Raw genomic sequence first — 15339 nt, forward strand, 5'->3', positions numbered from 1 at the left:
AGCGAATGCCGCATTTGGTACACTTAACAAAATATGGCGGTCCACTGAGCTCAGAAGGTAGACCAAACTGCGAATGTTTAACACAAATGTCAAATCTATCTTGTACTACGGCTGTGAAACATGGAAGCACTCCAGACATATAGAGAGAAAGATGCAAATGTCAACAGGAGCCTACGTAGAAGTCTAAAATATGGTGGCCAGAATAACAAATGAACGTCTGCTGAACCAAAACACTCGAACAGCAGCACAAATTGAAATAAAAATAAGAGAGTGAAAGTGGTTAGGCTTAGACAACCGAGAAATTACATGGCGAGAGAAGCTTTGGTATGGAATACACAAGATAGTTCAAAAGTAGGTTAGCTGAAGCACGATATACATGGAATCAGATCTATAGAGAATTATTAAATAAAGTTAGACTTAGAAGTATCATTGAGGTCCTATACCACACTGGGAGAAGTTAACAAATTTGAGTGCACATTTAAGTATGAAAATAGCAAAGCGATGTCCTGTCGAGTAGAGATGCACTTTGAACACACATTAGCAATGGACGTATTTATTGCGTGACTAGTAACCAAATAGCATATTGTTTTATCTTGACCTCAGTTGAAGAAAGGAGACGCTATTGTATAAAAAGGGCCATTGTATAAAGATTTTAATTGTTTGAAGAATTTTTCTTTTATAATTTTTATTAAAATCTCAAGTGGCAGCGAACCTAAAATAAAATTTGCGGCAGCGTCTTGCATTAGTAAAATTAAAATTTATTAAATCAAATTTTTACATGTATTACATAGTCTTTTATGTAGGAAAGAAATTAAACACACATAGATCATATAATTTATTGAAATTAATATTTAATGCCTATGCCTATTCGTCCAAAAATATTACTTTTCTTTACTTTACTTTTGTCAATTACTTAAAAGCGAATTCACTGCGCTTTGCTGATATGTGAACTGTTTGCTTGTGGTTGGTCATTCTTTATGTTTCCAGCGGCACCAGCTGGATTTGCCGTACTTGTATTTCCTGCCGCACCATTGGTGTTATGTGAATAATTACGTTTTGTACGTTTGCCAGAACGATTGTCACGTTTATCAACGCTAGCTTCTAAGACTCCCTCGGCAGGTGTTGTTGATACTTGCTTTGCAGTTGCCGCTTGTACATTTGGACTTTGGTTTTGATTTTGTGAATGCGAACTTCCTTGACCAGTGCCACGTGATTGCATTTTGTTAGGTTTAGCTCGGTGATGTATAGCAACGGAGTTTGTGATTGGTTTGAGGACATTACCAACAGCTTTCGTACGGCCTTCACGGAATACCATACGTTGCCCAGGACGAATATATTCTGGATGTTTGATGAACCTAAATTTGACGTGTGCTTTATCACCAGTTCTCAAACATTCTTTAGACATATTAACAATGGAAGCAGTTTGACGTATACTGCCACAGTGCACCATAGCTTGGTAGCGTGATGATATAGTTGTGGGGTGGTGAAGTACGAGAATTTCACCCTCGAACTCCCAGCAAGCTTGTGGCTTAAGCTCTGGACTAACCATAACCTAAAATAAAATATAATAATGTATAAAAATTTCAATATTGTAAGCTATTGGCTTACCATTCCTTTACGAATTTGAGATCGTTTAATTTTCTTGAGCGCAAAACTTGCAGTCTGGCCGCCACGTACCTCTTTTACATTCATACGTTTCCGATGTATACTTTTCACAGCTATGGGTGTAAAGTTGCCTAAAGGGTCTGGACCCAACATCAGTATATCATTAAGCTTTATCAAACCCTGTAGGCAAGTACCCGATACAACAGTGCCCACACCTGGTACTGAGTATGTATCGTCAATTTGAAATTCAGCTGGTTGATCGCCTTGCCCAGACATACGTGCTGTTAGCAGATTCAAGAACATTTTGAGTAGATTTAAATTCTCTCCGGTAACATTGGAAACTTGAAATATTGGACATAATCGTTCAGAAACAAAATTGGTTGCACTTAGCACAACCTCATCAGGTGTTTTGACCATAACTGGTACTTTGCGACAACCTTGGGATTTCAGAATTTTAAACAATAATTTAAGATTGTCTTGGAGCACGTTTGGAGGACACATGTCTATTTTTGTGACAACAACAAAAACTGGTACAGATAATGCTAGCGCTAAACCAAGATGCTCTTTAGTCATGCCAACAATGCCTGCATTTGCGCCAATCTGTAAGTTATACATTTTTAATATTTGGTTCCATGTTTAATATTGCCTTATCAATTTTCTTACCATTAGCATTCCAAAATCTGGGGCATGACCAGTCATGCCAAAAACTGTTGTTTTCAAGTAGCGTTCATGTCCGGCTAAATCAATGAATGTTATAACTTTAGCTGATTTTTCACAAATCTTGACCCAATCGAGTGTACCATGATCTGGTTTATTGACCACATTACCAATACTGTCAAATCCTGGAAATAATGTATACCAAAATTTTAGGTTTTCTGTTTTTTACACTTATATTATTATCTATTATTTTGAAAGAACTATTTTGCATATTTTTCTTTGTGCTCAAAACGTCAGCTTCTGAAGCTTTGCCATTATCACGGACTCGTGACCATATCATAGTTACAAAGTCATGCCCTCCGGTGGCTAGCTACTGGAAATTAGCATTTGTAAGACCCTCAAATATTGGTCTATTAATTTTCAAAAAGTTAGACAAGCAGCGAATATACAGGTTCTATCACAAAATGATGGGAGGATATGTGATGGAATGATTCGTGGGAAATGGAATAAATTAAAATATGGTATAAGAGAATGTGTAACTTCTTTTCTAACCATCTGCCATTTTTCAACTGGAACCACTACTTCTTTATTACATACATAGGTTCTTATTTTTAACTTGGAAAAACTGTTATTCACAGAGATTTCATCTGAATTATATGTTATAGAATTGGGGAATGTTATAGAGATTTGACAAAAGGGAGCTTTGTAACTGTCTTAGCTCCATAATCATTTTCATATTTATCGAATCATGCCCACGATGTTTTCCCCCATGAAAATATTTGGGTACACAAATATACACATTCAGATCAAAATATATTCTAGTCATGTATTAAGATAAAAAAACCCTACCTCATAGACCGTGCAAATATATATTGTGGTGCATATTTTTGGATGCTAATTGCACTTGAGCAATGACTTCGTCGTCTATAGACCGCACAGAAAGAATGACAGAGAGTATGAGGAGGAATATTTTTTTAAAGATGCTTTTAAGAGACGATCATAGCGATGGAATAAAAATTATTTTGGAGATATGTGAGATAATAATTGAAGTCAAGCTAATGAATGCTGATAAACCTAACCACTTCAATGGGGCGGATCCAAATGTGGATTAGACACAAGACATCAAAACAAATGAACAACTTCGTCATATTTAGAGTTATTTATTTATTAAGAGATATTTAGAGTTGAAATAATGTTGGTAACTAACATGTTTATGAGTAAGTAACTGTTAAGCACATGTCTGTATCCTAATCTCAATTGATCTAGAACATTTCTTGTTGCACGTGGAATGTATAGTTTTTCTTACAAGATATTAGGCTTAGGCCTATTGAGAGCTTTGTTACAGTGCAACCGTGGTCTCAAAGAGGATACTGCACCTGTGTGTTCTTTTATTTATACAAGTTTCAGAGTATTAGTGCTACTAAAGATGAGTCATATTAGACTCATACAGAAAGACATTAAATTGTGTAATCTAGTTATAATGGAGATCTGTTTCACTGGTTGGAAAACGATGATTTATTCTGTTGAAATATATTCTGGGGAAAAAGATTTATTCATCAAGAGAATTTCAATAACATAGTCATAAAATTGTTTAAAATCTTTTGAAGTCCCTTTTACAATTTCGAAATCTGGTTCATTTTGATAGAGCACATAAACTTTTTAAAAATACGATAGAATTATTTCTAGGTCTTATATATGTTAAAAAAAACTCCATTTGGTTGAATCACACTTTACGCAAACCCTTCAGCGAAATCGCACATTCCGTTCTAGAATGGAATTCACAAGGAAAAAAGAGATCGTGGTCGACCAAAAACTACATGAAGAAGGACAATCAACAGAGACTCGAGTAAAACTTTCAGTAAACGCAGATCTATAACGAATGATAGAATAAATTGGAAATTTTTTATGATTAGACTACGTTCTAGAAAGTGTCACTGCTACCACACTATCAAAGAATTTAAATTTAATATGCGATTTTTATAATGCGTAATGATTGGCTTATTGTGATGAAATATTTCATGAAATTTGTATTTTCTGCAAGATCTATAAAATATATATTTTTAAAAGACCAAAACCTTAAGCGTTTTCTTGTTTTAAGAAAAACAAAAAGCTTCCGTCTTATATTTAAACCGAAATAGATGGTTCCAGGGTAAAATTTTAAAAGAAAACCCCTCAATTTATAACAGGGTTCATATCTTAAAGTATGCTTCATTTGAATATACAGAATGAGCATCTCTTCGAACCTTTATCTTTTCCTATAAGTGAACACTTGTGTACTCGTATGTTAAGAAATCTATAAAATAATTATGTAAAGAAATGTATTGCTCTCTCACCCAAGATATCATTTCCAACAGAACTAGTACGCCCACTTTCCATTTCGTGTTTATGCCTAAAAAGCCTCTGTCTTGCATGTCCGCGGCCATTGTCTAATTCCCCATGTGTAAGTACACCCAACAGAGTAGATTTGCCTGCGTCTACATTACCAACAACTGCAACACTGCAAATATTTTATTAATAATTTTATTTTACTATAAAATTCGTTATGAATATTTTACCGTATTTCCATAAAATCAGATGTGTCGACACGTTTCCTTATTAGGTACTGCCCTGTGATGCCCATTTCACCTTTACGCTGTCTCAGAAGTACCATATCAGCGTCAATTGTGGTGGCAAGTGATTGCAGTGTGGCAACGGAGGCTTGGTATTCATCCTCAACGAGACCACTGTCACTGCCATCTGAAAATTTCAAACATACACATACACATATAACAGAGTGTTTCATCATAAAGCCATAGTGTTGTCACCTTCTCCTACACCAATTTCATATATAGTTTCTCCACCACTGTCAAATGTGCGCTCCTCCAAACGTTTCTTTAGCAACTCGTATTGCTCCTCTGTGGGACTAACGAGCACTACTTTTCCACGTATGCTTGAATAATCTGTCTTTGGACTATGCATATCCTCAAACATAGCGTTGGGTGCCATGAACCCATTTGGTGAACCTAATGCCCCTTCGTTACTCATATTTGCTGATGCTCTTTTTATTTTCGCTTAAAGAATTTTTGATCTTCAATGGAAATGCACAAATTCATATCCACCACCTCCACTGCTTTTTATTCTGCAGGCAAAGAAAAATTAGTTTTTATTTCTTATTTTTAAGAAGAAATTAATGTTTATTGTATTAAATGTAATAAAAAAGGCACTGTTACTTTTTTTCAGACGGCTGCCAATTTTTTTAATTTTATGATTTAGTTTATTGCTTGCGCTCATGTTTGTGAAATTCGAGAAGTGAGACGAGTCGCTTCTGGCTCCGGTATTTATACTCTCGGGAAGCCAAAAAAAAAAAAAGAAAACCCCACGCTGATGCAATATTGTTGAGAATTGATGAAATTAAAATATTGGATTTGTTAAATATTACAAATTATTTGTAATTATTATTACTATTAAATTATTTAAAGAACATCTTTTCTGCAAAAATGCATTGAAATGCAAAAATCAAAACAAAATGTTTATACTGGGCAAATGGATAAAACAATTTATAAGGTGATTTTGTTACTGCCTTATTTTTTGGCACAACAATTATAAGTCACCACAAATGCAAAATTAAATTTAATTCAATTAAATCAAATTTAATTATTAAAGTATTTATGTTTATAAGTTTGCACTTCTTCTTCTTCTTGTTCTTGAGTTAGTGCTATTACGCACTTTTACTCTATAATGGCTGGGGGGGCTTATCACTACCCCACACTAGGCTTTAACTAGGCTAAGAAATCATATCATTTATTTATTTTTTGCACTTACATATGATCTAAAATTTATTTCAATGTAATACTTCGATTTTTTTAATAAATAATAAAAATTTTTATAAATGAAAAATACTTTAAATAAGTTAAATTTATACTTTAAATAATACAGACATGGAAACATGTCAATGCCTGCTATATAATCCATGAAAATGTTTTCAAATACATTTAATACTACGTTTACATTGTGAGATTAGAAGAACGAGGTTAAGTTAATCTGAATTTTTTATCTACACCGTTTATATTATACATTCGAGATGAATTTAAACGTTTATCTTGTTATGTTTTATTACGTGTGTTTGATAAATTTATGTAAATAAATTTATACTACGTTATACGGCGTTTACATTGTGAGATTAACAGTACATTAAAGCAATAATCCAGGTTAAAGTATGTCGTTGTTTAATTACAGATTTCTCATACAAAAGTTTATGTCGTTCTGGTTGAGATTAATTTTTAATCTCCTTAGAAATTGTGATTTTTTTGTGCAGCTCTGCAAATGTCTTAATATCGTATATTTTTCGACGATCTTAGAATAATTGGAAGATAAATGACAAAATTTATTCAAAATAAACATTGAAAATTAGAAAATGCTGAAGTGAGTGAAGATTTTATTAAATTTATTTAATAATAGTTTTGTGCAGAAATGTAACTAAAATTTATTAAATTATTGTTATAAAACTATTTATTAAATTTATTTTATAATTTTTTTGTACAAAGTTACTATTAAATGTTTTATTTACAGAAATTTGTTAAACGCCAAAATTAATCTCCAATGTATAATGTAAAAGATGGAAAATGAAATTACAGATTAACTTAATCTCTTTCTCTAAATCTAACAATGTAAACGTAGTATTAGACTTATAGAGTTAAATCCCAAAATGTTAGTTGGAAGAAGGCTAAATGTTAGTCAGTTAAAGCTGGCTAATATGAGTTCGGCTAATATGTTAGTAGAAGAACGCAGAAAAAATGATAAGTTATGACAGAGTACACATAAAGCAACGATATTTTTGTTTGTAATTTTAATTACAAAATTTAATTATTTCATATTGGGTAGTTTTGGAGGTCAATTGTTGTTGCTTTCAATGCAATTCAATGAAATTGTAACGAAGAACGTAAGCACAAAAATATTTTTTAACAGAAAAGTATACGAATATGATATCATGACGTTACAACTATTTGGTTAATTAACTAATTTACAATACTTTGCAATACTAACAGAAAAGTATACGAATATGATATCATGACGTTTCAACTATTTGGTTAATTAACTAATTTACAATACTTTATTCACCACAAATGATTTTAGATAATTTTTCTTAGGACACTTTTGTTTTTAATTTAAACTACTCTTGTTTTTTGCAGCTCATAATTAAAACTATTATTCTGAAATTAAAATAAATCAGTTTGAAGAAATATGTAGATAACGACCAAGTAAACTAAGTCTAAATGCGATAACAAACAAACGTTTTAGAATTATTTTTTTTTTATTGTTAAATAAACATAGAGCACGTTTTACGTAGTTATCTTCATTTAAACTATCTTCAAAAATATTTTCTCACCACAAAGTTCAATCAAAATATTTTTAATTCACTACAGCACTTTAAATAATTTTATTTATCAGCAATAAGCTTTTTTATTCAAATAGTTCAAAATGTAATATATAAAATTGAAAGTTTGAAATTTAACACAATTATGCATTAAAACTAGATTAATTACTGTTTTCCTTACACAATTTTGTTTTTACCAATACCGCAATAGGCAAATTTAAAAATATTTTAAAATTCACTAAAACGAGTTTTCGTACGGTGTTGTAATAGCTTTATAATCCACTTTAAATTTATTCAACACACTGACACACGGTGAACTGTCCTTACTCACCACGAAGTGTTTAGTCTGGTTTAAAACGTAAACTTTATACACAATAGCCAACCCGCACTCATCCTCCAGGTAACGCTGGCGTTGTGTATGTCGTCTGCACTTATCTATTTATTATTCACATTGATAAACTAAAATTCTATATTTTTTATGACTTTTTTTATCACTTGGACAAAACTTAATTAAATTGCACTTGCAGTGAAATAAGTCAACTGCAAAAACAAACCAACTAAATAATAACAACCGCTGGGAAATTGCGTTTACCAAAAGCACTGCTAGCTACACTTCAACGAAATGCACAAACAAAAATTAAACGCATTTGAGTTATTAAAAAATAAACTTAAATATTTTGTTATATTTTTTGCATTTTTCTTTTTTTGTTGTTTTCGTTTTGTTTATGTAACGTTTTTGTTTGTCGACAATATCATTTTTTATATGCTGAATATTGTTATATTTTTAGCGCCCAATTGGGGGAAATCAATGCAAAGTTAAAAAAAAAACAATGCACACACAAACAATCACACATATCTGTGCACTTGCAGGCATTAATATGTATACATAAATACGAAAATGAAAGCTTGAAAGTGAAAGGATAGTGGATTTTACCGATCATGCGAGGGAGTAGGGGGTATAATTTTTTAAAAACAAATGAGTTATGAAAAAAGCAGAAATAAAAGTATGTTGTTAAAAAAAGTCATATAATTTCAGGAAATTTCTTTGTATTAAGCATAGGAAAAGTGAAAGGAAAAACACTTAAGATTCTATTACTTAACACTAATTATTATATTTTTGTTTTAACATTATCTTCTCACTTAATGATTTTCAAGTTTTTGTCGTTATTCAAAGAGAATTTTTTAAATTTATATTAAACAGTTTTCTTCAAAACAACAAACGTAAACTTTAATAAGTGTTGTGGCAATACAATGAATCGTTTACTGCATATGACAGTAGTTACACGTACTGCAGTTACGTGCTTTCGGCTAATAGAAATAGTACTTGGACAGGGTTGCTGTGTTTATTATATTTGTACTGTTTTGTGTAAACTATTTTATTTACTACACAGTGTATTCATATGAAAACATTAGGAGATACAAGATATAAATTTTAAAGTAAATGGGCCTACACATGAACATGAATTTGAAAACTGGTTTCCGATAGATGAGGGGGGAAAAGAGTGTGATGTTAGTTCATAAATTTTAAGCAATGAAATATGCTTCTTTTTTCAGCACGAAATGCATACATACAATGTTATGTTTTAGTGTTTATGAGTTTAGTGATTTTTATGTTGAATCACGAAAACAAAATTCTTTATTCAGATCCATTGTTGAAGCTCCGCATACCTTTTAAGTAATTTAATGCTGAATGTTTTCTGTGCTATGCACTACTACACACAAGCATTTTATACGTTAACACAGAACAAAACAAAATTGCATGCTTCATGACAGTTCATGATAGTGTAAACTGAACTGTCAGTTCAAGATGTTGTCAAGTTCATCTCACGTTCATGATAGTGTAAATAGGCCCAATAGAAACATTTAAAAATTAAGCGTTTTTATTTACTTAAGCCGTATTTCTTTCTTCCAAAGTAGCAAAACAATACTCGGAACTTACGAAAGAAAACATGTGAAGCAACAACAATGCTCTTAAAATCTGAGTTATACGGCGTTTACATTGGCCGAAAATGGCTCATTTTGAATGAGCCATTTGAAAGTGTTTACATTCGTTCTATTTCATTTGTTCTCATTTCAACAGCTGATTTTTCAACTTGCATGTTGATTTGATTTTTGGCCTGTGCCAAAAAAATGTTGCATGAAGGTTAAATATGCCTTCAAATCTTACATTAGAAACTTAAAACATATTTTTAACTTCGATTAATTACTTTTTGGGAATTAAAAGTTCTAAAAAGCAGTGCATCGTTTTCAAGAAAATGCAACCACCAAACATTTGTTTACCTTTTTTTGTAAATATGTTAAAAACAGCTTTTTCAAACAGTCAAAATGCCATGAAGAGCTTTCATTTAGGGTATGTTCAATGGATTCCTTTGCATTTGGAACGTATGTGGAATGCATTCGAACGTCATTCATACAGAATGTGAGAAAATTACTCATTTTTGAGCTTGAAATTTTATATGTAAGAATGAGCCATTCGATACTCATTTTCGATTTTTGACCAAAATGAGCCATTTTCGGCCAATGTAAACGCCGTATTAGATTTTACTCGCAAAAAAAATTTAAGACTAAAATTTTAATTCGGCCAAAAAAAATCAGTCTATGTCAAATGTTCACTGAAAATATATTTTAAAATTCAAGTCATTCGTATCATATCACATTGTACAAACCACAACAAAAAGCATATGTCAAACAAAAGCATTCAACATATTTTAAAAGTGCTGCCAATTTCTTTCACCAGAGTTAATGTTATTTTTTTTCTGCTCTGAAAGCCTCTGAAAGGCTTTTGTTGTTTGAACTCATTTCATTAAATAAAAAAATTTTAGCAGAACTTTTAATATTAATTATTGTATTCAGATAACTAATTCATAGGTCTTATTTTACTAATATAAATTTTAATAGTTTTATTGAATATAAAAATATTTTTCCGATATAAATAAACAAAAAATTGATAAATTTACTTCTTAAAGCACAGAAACTCAAAATATGATAGATGCGTCAATAAAATTGATAAATTAATTGAAATATTTAGAAAAATTGTAATATTTTAAACAACTTAAAAGTAGTTTTAAGACTCTTAAAATCGATTTTAAGATCGCGTAAACAAACTAAAGTTATAAGCGTTGCGTAAACACCTCAAAAGCAGTTTAAGGTTTGAATTGTCAACTGTTGACTGTCATTAGGTGTTTGAATTTTAGCACAAATAACACTGTTGACAAAATATATGGATAAAAAAAGGGAAATAATAAAAAAAAATTCGATGAAAAAAGAGAAAGAGTATTTAATTAAAATATATGAGAAAAAAGAAATAGTAAAACTGTTAGACGGCAAGAAATATAGAAAGAACATGAAATAGTTCGCCAAGAAATGGAAGTCGGAAGTATTGCCATTTAATTAAAGAGTTGTAATCGCATTTCTCGTGATTTTGCAAATCTTATATGGGATATTCCTAAAATCTTCATTGTTATTTTATTATATTCTTCTACTATTTTTGGTACAACATCTTTCTTTTGCAATAAATATAAAACAATTTGTAGTTTTACTCCGTTCATTTTTAAAATATTAAAATCAACATTTTTGTTTACCGCTTAACAGCTGACTTAATGACAGCGACCTTAAATGTACTCTTAATTCTTGTGCGCAAACGCTCTCAAAAGTAAATCAGTTTTAAAATTAATTTTAAGTCTCGCTGAAACATAGTGAATAAAATAGTATTCAAAAATAACAATCAATACAGTCTTATATTGGATTCACACAATATTTTTGTTTGTCACAATCGAATAAATTTGTTTATTCCGTTTATATTCGTTTATTTTAAATCATTCATTTAAAAACTCACTAAAAATCACATCCTTTAAAAACTGATGTGATTTTAAGAACTAATTACTTCAAATCAACTAATTATCTATTTCAATTTTGTTTTTCAGTATAATTATGGTTTATACTAATCAAAATAAAGCATAAATATGTATTACAGGGTATACATATTCCAAGAATTATTATCCTTAAAATCGTTTAACAATAATCTCCATAGATTAAACCTTGAAATATTTTACCTATTTCTGTAATACGCTCTGCATATATAAACAAATATTTATATTTCTAAAAATAAGGATAAGAAAGATAGATAGGTACCTGTAATCGATCTGTGATTTATATATAAAATAAAAGACAAAAGTCACAATTATAACAAAATATAACAAGGTTTCAATGTGTAAAGTCGCCTTAACTATTAAATATAAACATAAGAAAAATTAATTAATAATTATTAAAACGTCTTTAAATTAAGCTGTTAAATTAAGAAGTTTTTGAAATTTTATTAATTGTTAAATTAATTAATTAATTGTTAATTAATTGTTAGGTGAAAGATTGAAATTAAATTATATATTAATAATATTATTAATCCGTGAAAAGAATAAAACACAATCTGAAAACCAATTATGAACACTTCAGAGGATTCCGAACAAGTGTACCAGAAAATAAAGGCTGGGGTTTACACCTTATCCAATAAACCGAAGGGAATCAACAGGATGTGGACTGTATTTGCAGAAATTAAGAAGGATGATGGTTCTATTTTAGAAGATTTTTTATATTGCATCATCTGCAAACATCTATTCAAATACAACGAAGAGCTGTCGAATCTAACTCTTCACGACTGCTACTTAGCAACTTTTCCGGCGAAAAGTATAAAGTGGAAAGTATTGGACAAGGACAAGAAAAAAGCAGTTAAGACCTGCACAGCATGGATCGTTGAAAATTGTGTGCCAGTTAGTGTGGTACAAGGAAATGAATTTCGAAAAATGATCAAATTTTTTATAAACATTGGTGTACATTATGGCGCAAATGTTGATATGACTTATTTATTGCCTGACTCAACGGCAATATCTCAACTAATTAATACAATAGCTGAGGAAAATAAAAACGACATCAAAAGGGAAATGAAACAAAAAATCGCTGACGGAGATGCATCAGCAACTATTCATTTATGGTCAGACGATTTCGTAAAGCGGAATTACGTATGCGCAACGTTACACTATAAAGAGGATTCCGAAATTCGGGACATTGTCCTTGGAATGAAATCGATGGACCACATGCACTCGAGTGGATTGAATGTTTACACTAAATTGTCCTCACTGTTTAATGAATTTGACGTGAGGGACTTGGAACCAATAACTTTTGTTACTGATCGAGACAGCAATGTTACAAAAGCGCTTCAAAATAATAAGAGATTAAATTGCGCTAACCACTTAATATCAAATATAGTTAATTCTGCCTTTGATGCTACTTCAGAACTTACAGATACTATTGAAAGCTGCAAACTTCTTGTAAAATACTTAAAAAAGGCAAATTTGCTGCATATGTTGGAAACATCTGTAAAAACTTATTGCCCAACTGGATGGTATTCTCAATTCGCAATGCTGAAGTCAATAGAAAATAACTGGCAGAAGATTAATGAAATTCTTCCGCAGTCTGAAGAATTGAATATAACTAATAAGATTGACATATCTTTAATAAAACCTTTGGTTGTTCTTTGCACGGATTTTGATATTATATCAAAAAAATTACAAGAATCTGCTTATCCTACGATGAACTTGGTAATACTATCTGTAGAAAAGATAATAAGTTTGTGTCAACCAAATGAAAATGATGGAGCAGCAATTTCTAACTTTAAAAAGAAAATAATTGACGGCATACAAGAACACTTGATGCCAAATTTAAGCATCACTCATAAAGCGGCACTGTTTTTGTATCCGCCAGCAAATCATTTGCAGCAGAGCGACATGTCAATTATCAAGGAATATTGTGAGCAAGAAATTATCAAACGGATGAAGTCAACTTCGCCACCTGCTGCCTTATCAGCTTCGCAGTTAACTCCACAAAATAAAACTAATGAATCGATTGATAATGGAATGGAGTACTTTCTTCCGCAGTTAATTGGTGAATCTGTGATCCAAGAAACACCAATGGAAGAAATCGAACGTTATGCAATGCTGAGAGTCCAAATGGATAATGTTTTTGACGTTTTTAAATGGTGGGAACGTTACAGTGAAGACTATCCAAATTTAGCTAAATTAGCTTTCAAGTTATTATCAATTCCCGCCAGCAACGCGGCATCAGAGCGAGTTTTTTCTTTAGCTGGAAATATTATTGCGGAAAAAAGGAAGCATTTAGGCCCAACCAATATTAGCAATATTTTGTTTTTAAAATCTTTATCTAAAAATGATAAGTAAATCTTAGTTTTGTTTCAAAATCATGTAAATTATTTAACGTATTTTTAAAAAAAATCATATTTTATAAATGTTATTTGTAATGTTAATAAATATCATAATAAATATATATTTATTAATCATAATTAATTATAATTTACTAATTAATCTCATTAAGCTTTCAATTTCCAAAGTTCTTAATTAAAACAACTTACTTCCTAATTAAACATTTCTTATTTGTTCTTTGAATAAAGTTTTTATTTCAAAAAACTGCTTTTTTATTTGAAACTGTTCGAATCTATTTTAAAGGAACATTAATATATTAACCCGAAATAATGCACATGATCCCAATTATTTCAAATTTGATTTTTGATAGAATTTAATACTGACGTCATACAAATATGATGAATAATACCGTGATGTACCAGCAGTAGCGCAACCGTGGCTGTTGTTAGTGTAAATGCTATTAATATGTATGGTTATAAAGACTGATAGTGCACCTTATATTGTAGTAGAATATTAGAGCATAAGTACAGCCTTCTGTACTTATGCTGATAAATTTTTATTTGTTCCCATTATTATTTAAAACTTGCTTAATCAATTACGATGGAGATCGTTATATGTAGTCCTTGATGCGAATTTACTAATCATTCGGTCAATTAATCAATATCTTATTATCATTTGTAACAACAAAACGATTTCAAAATAGTTGTGGTTAGGCTTATGTGGTGGTGGGGTTAGTTGACTAACTTTGTTAGTGTCTACGAGTCTATTGAGTTACTTACTTTCTTAGTTGAGTACTTAGATTATACAGCCAGTCCGATCTGTGGCTTGGTGTCGCCAGTGGATTGTGTTGTGTTACTATTACTTAAAAACCCATCTTAACTGTTGTCTTAATGGCACTACGTTGACACTCTTACAAAACGCAGCACAATTTTATTCATAGCGCAGGATATTTCTGTTAAAGAACTATATATGTGTTTATCTATCATATTCCTCCTGTTTCTAACTACAGCTGGAAGTGTTCCACTATATTATTCCACTACAGATGCAGAAGTGTTCCACTATTTTTTTTTTCTCTTCATTTCTACAAAATTCGAAGGAGGAAACTCCAAACTTAAGAACGTGACTTATTCAAAATAGTGTAATGTATCCTGTTTTACTACCAGGCTGGGTTAAAAGAGCGCCGTTCTGTCCATTACCAGTTTTCAAAGGGCTACGAAGTGGAGTAAAGCGTTGTACATAATACTCTAATATTTATTTCAGGATCCCGATACGAATAATAACCCGTATTATTCGTATCGGGATCCTGAAATAAATATTAGATTATTATGTACAACCCTTTACTCCACTTGGTATGCAAAGAATGCAACAAAAGTTCGCAGAGTAGGAATACTTGCAGGTATTCCACTGCACTAAAAAATAGGGGACATAATGCATCGTATATAAAATAATAGATATACATTAAGACCGAAAAGTTTTCGGAAATTCTCATTTAAAATTCGCGCGCTGTATATTTTT

General features: G+C 31.0%; 1 protein-coding gene across 5 annotated transcripts; it reads right to left on the reverse strand.

The window, feature by feature from the left end:
• Positions 1-755: 755 nt before the first annotated feature.
• On the reverse strand, positions 756-8880 carry LOC119679277 (GTP-binding protein 1-like). Of its 5 annotated transcripts, none has more exons than XM_038091536.1 (7): positions 8756-8880; positions 5067-5380; positions 4818-4998; positions 4596-4759; positions 2269-2447; positions 1609-2205; positions 756-1552 (listed from the first exon to the last, which is right to left on the reverse strand). In XM_038091536.1, the coding sequence occupies exons 2-7, from the start codon at positions 5284-5286 to the stop codon at positions 926-928; spliced, it is 1968 nt and encodes a 655-aa protein (XP_037947464.1). In that variant the 5' UTR covers positions 5287-5380; positions 8756-8880; the 3' UTR covers positions 756-925. The 5 variants fall into 5 exon arrangements, with proteins under 5 accessions (XP_037947464.1, XP_037947465.1, XP_037947468.1 ...); XM_038091537.1 differs by lacking the exon at positions 8756-8880 and adding an exon at positions 7947-8245; XM_038091540.1 differs by lacking the exon at positions 8756-8880 and adding an exon at positions 7628-7644.
• Between the last annotated feature and the right edge of the window lie 6459 nt (positions 8881-15339).

This window comes from Teleopsis dalmanni, chromosome 2, assembly GCF_002237135.1.
Source record: "Teleopsis dalmanni isolate 2A chromosome 2, ASM223713v2, whole genome shotgun sequence".
Lineage (NCBI taxonomy): Eukaryota > Metazoa > Arthropoda > Insecta > Diptera > Diopsidae > Teleopsis > Teleopsis dalmanni.

Coding starts and splice junctions, on each gene's coding strand:
- LOC119679277 (XM_038091536.1), bottom strand. CDS start 5,286: ATGAGTAACGAAGGGGCATTAGGTTCACCAAATGGGTTCATGGCACCC. Junction 2,206..2,268: donor CAGATTTTGGAATGCTAATG/GTAAGAAAATTG, acceptor TATAACTTACAG/ATTGGCGCAAATGCAGGCAT. Junction 1,553..1,608: donor CTCAAATTCGTAAAGGAATG/GTAAGCCAATAG, acceptor ATTTTATTTTAG/GTTATGGTTAGTCCAGAGCT.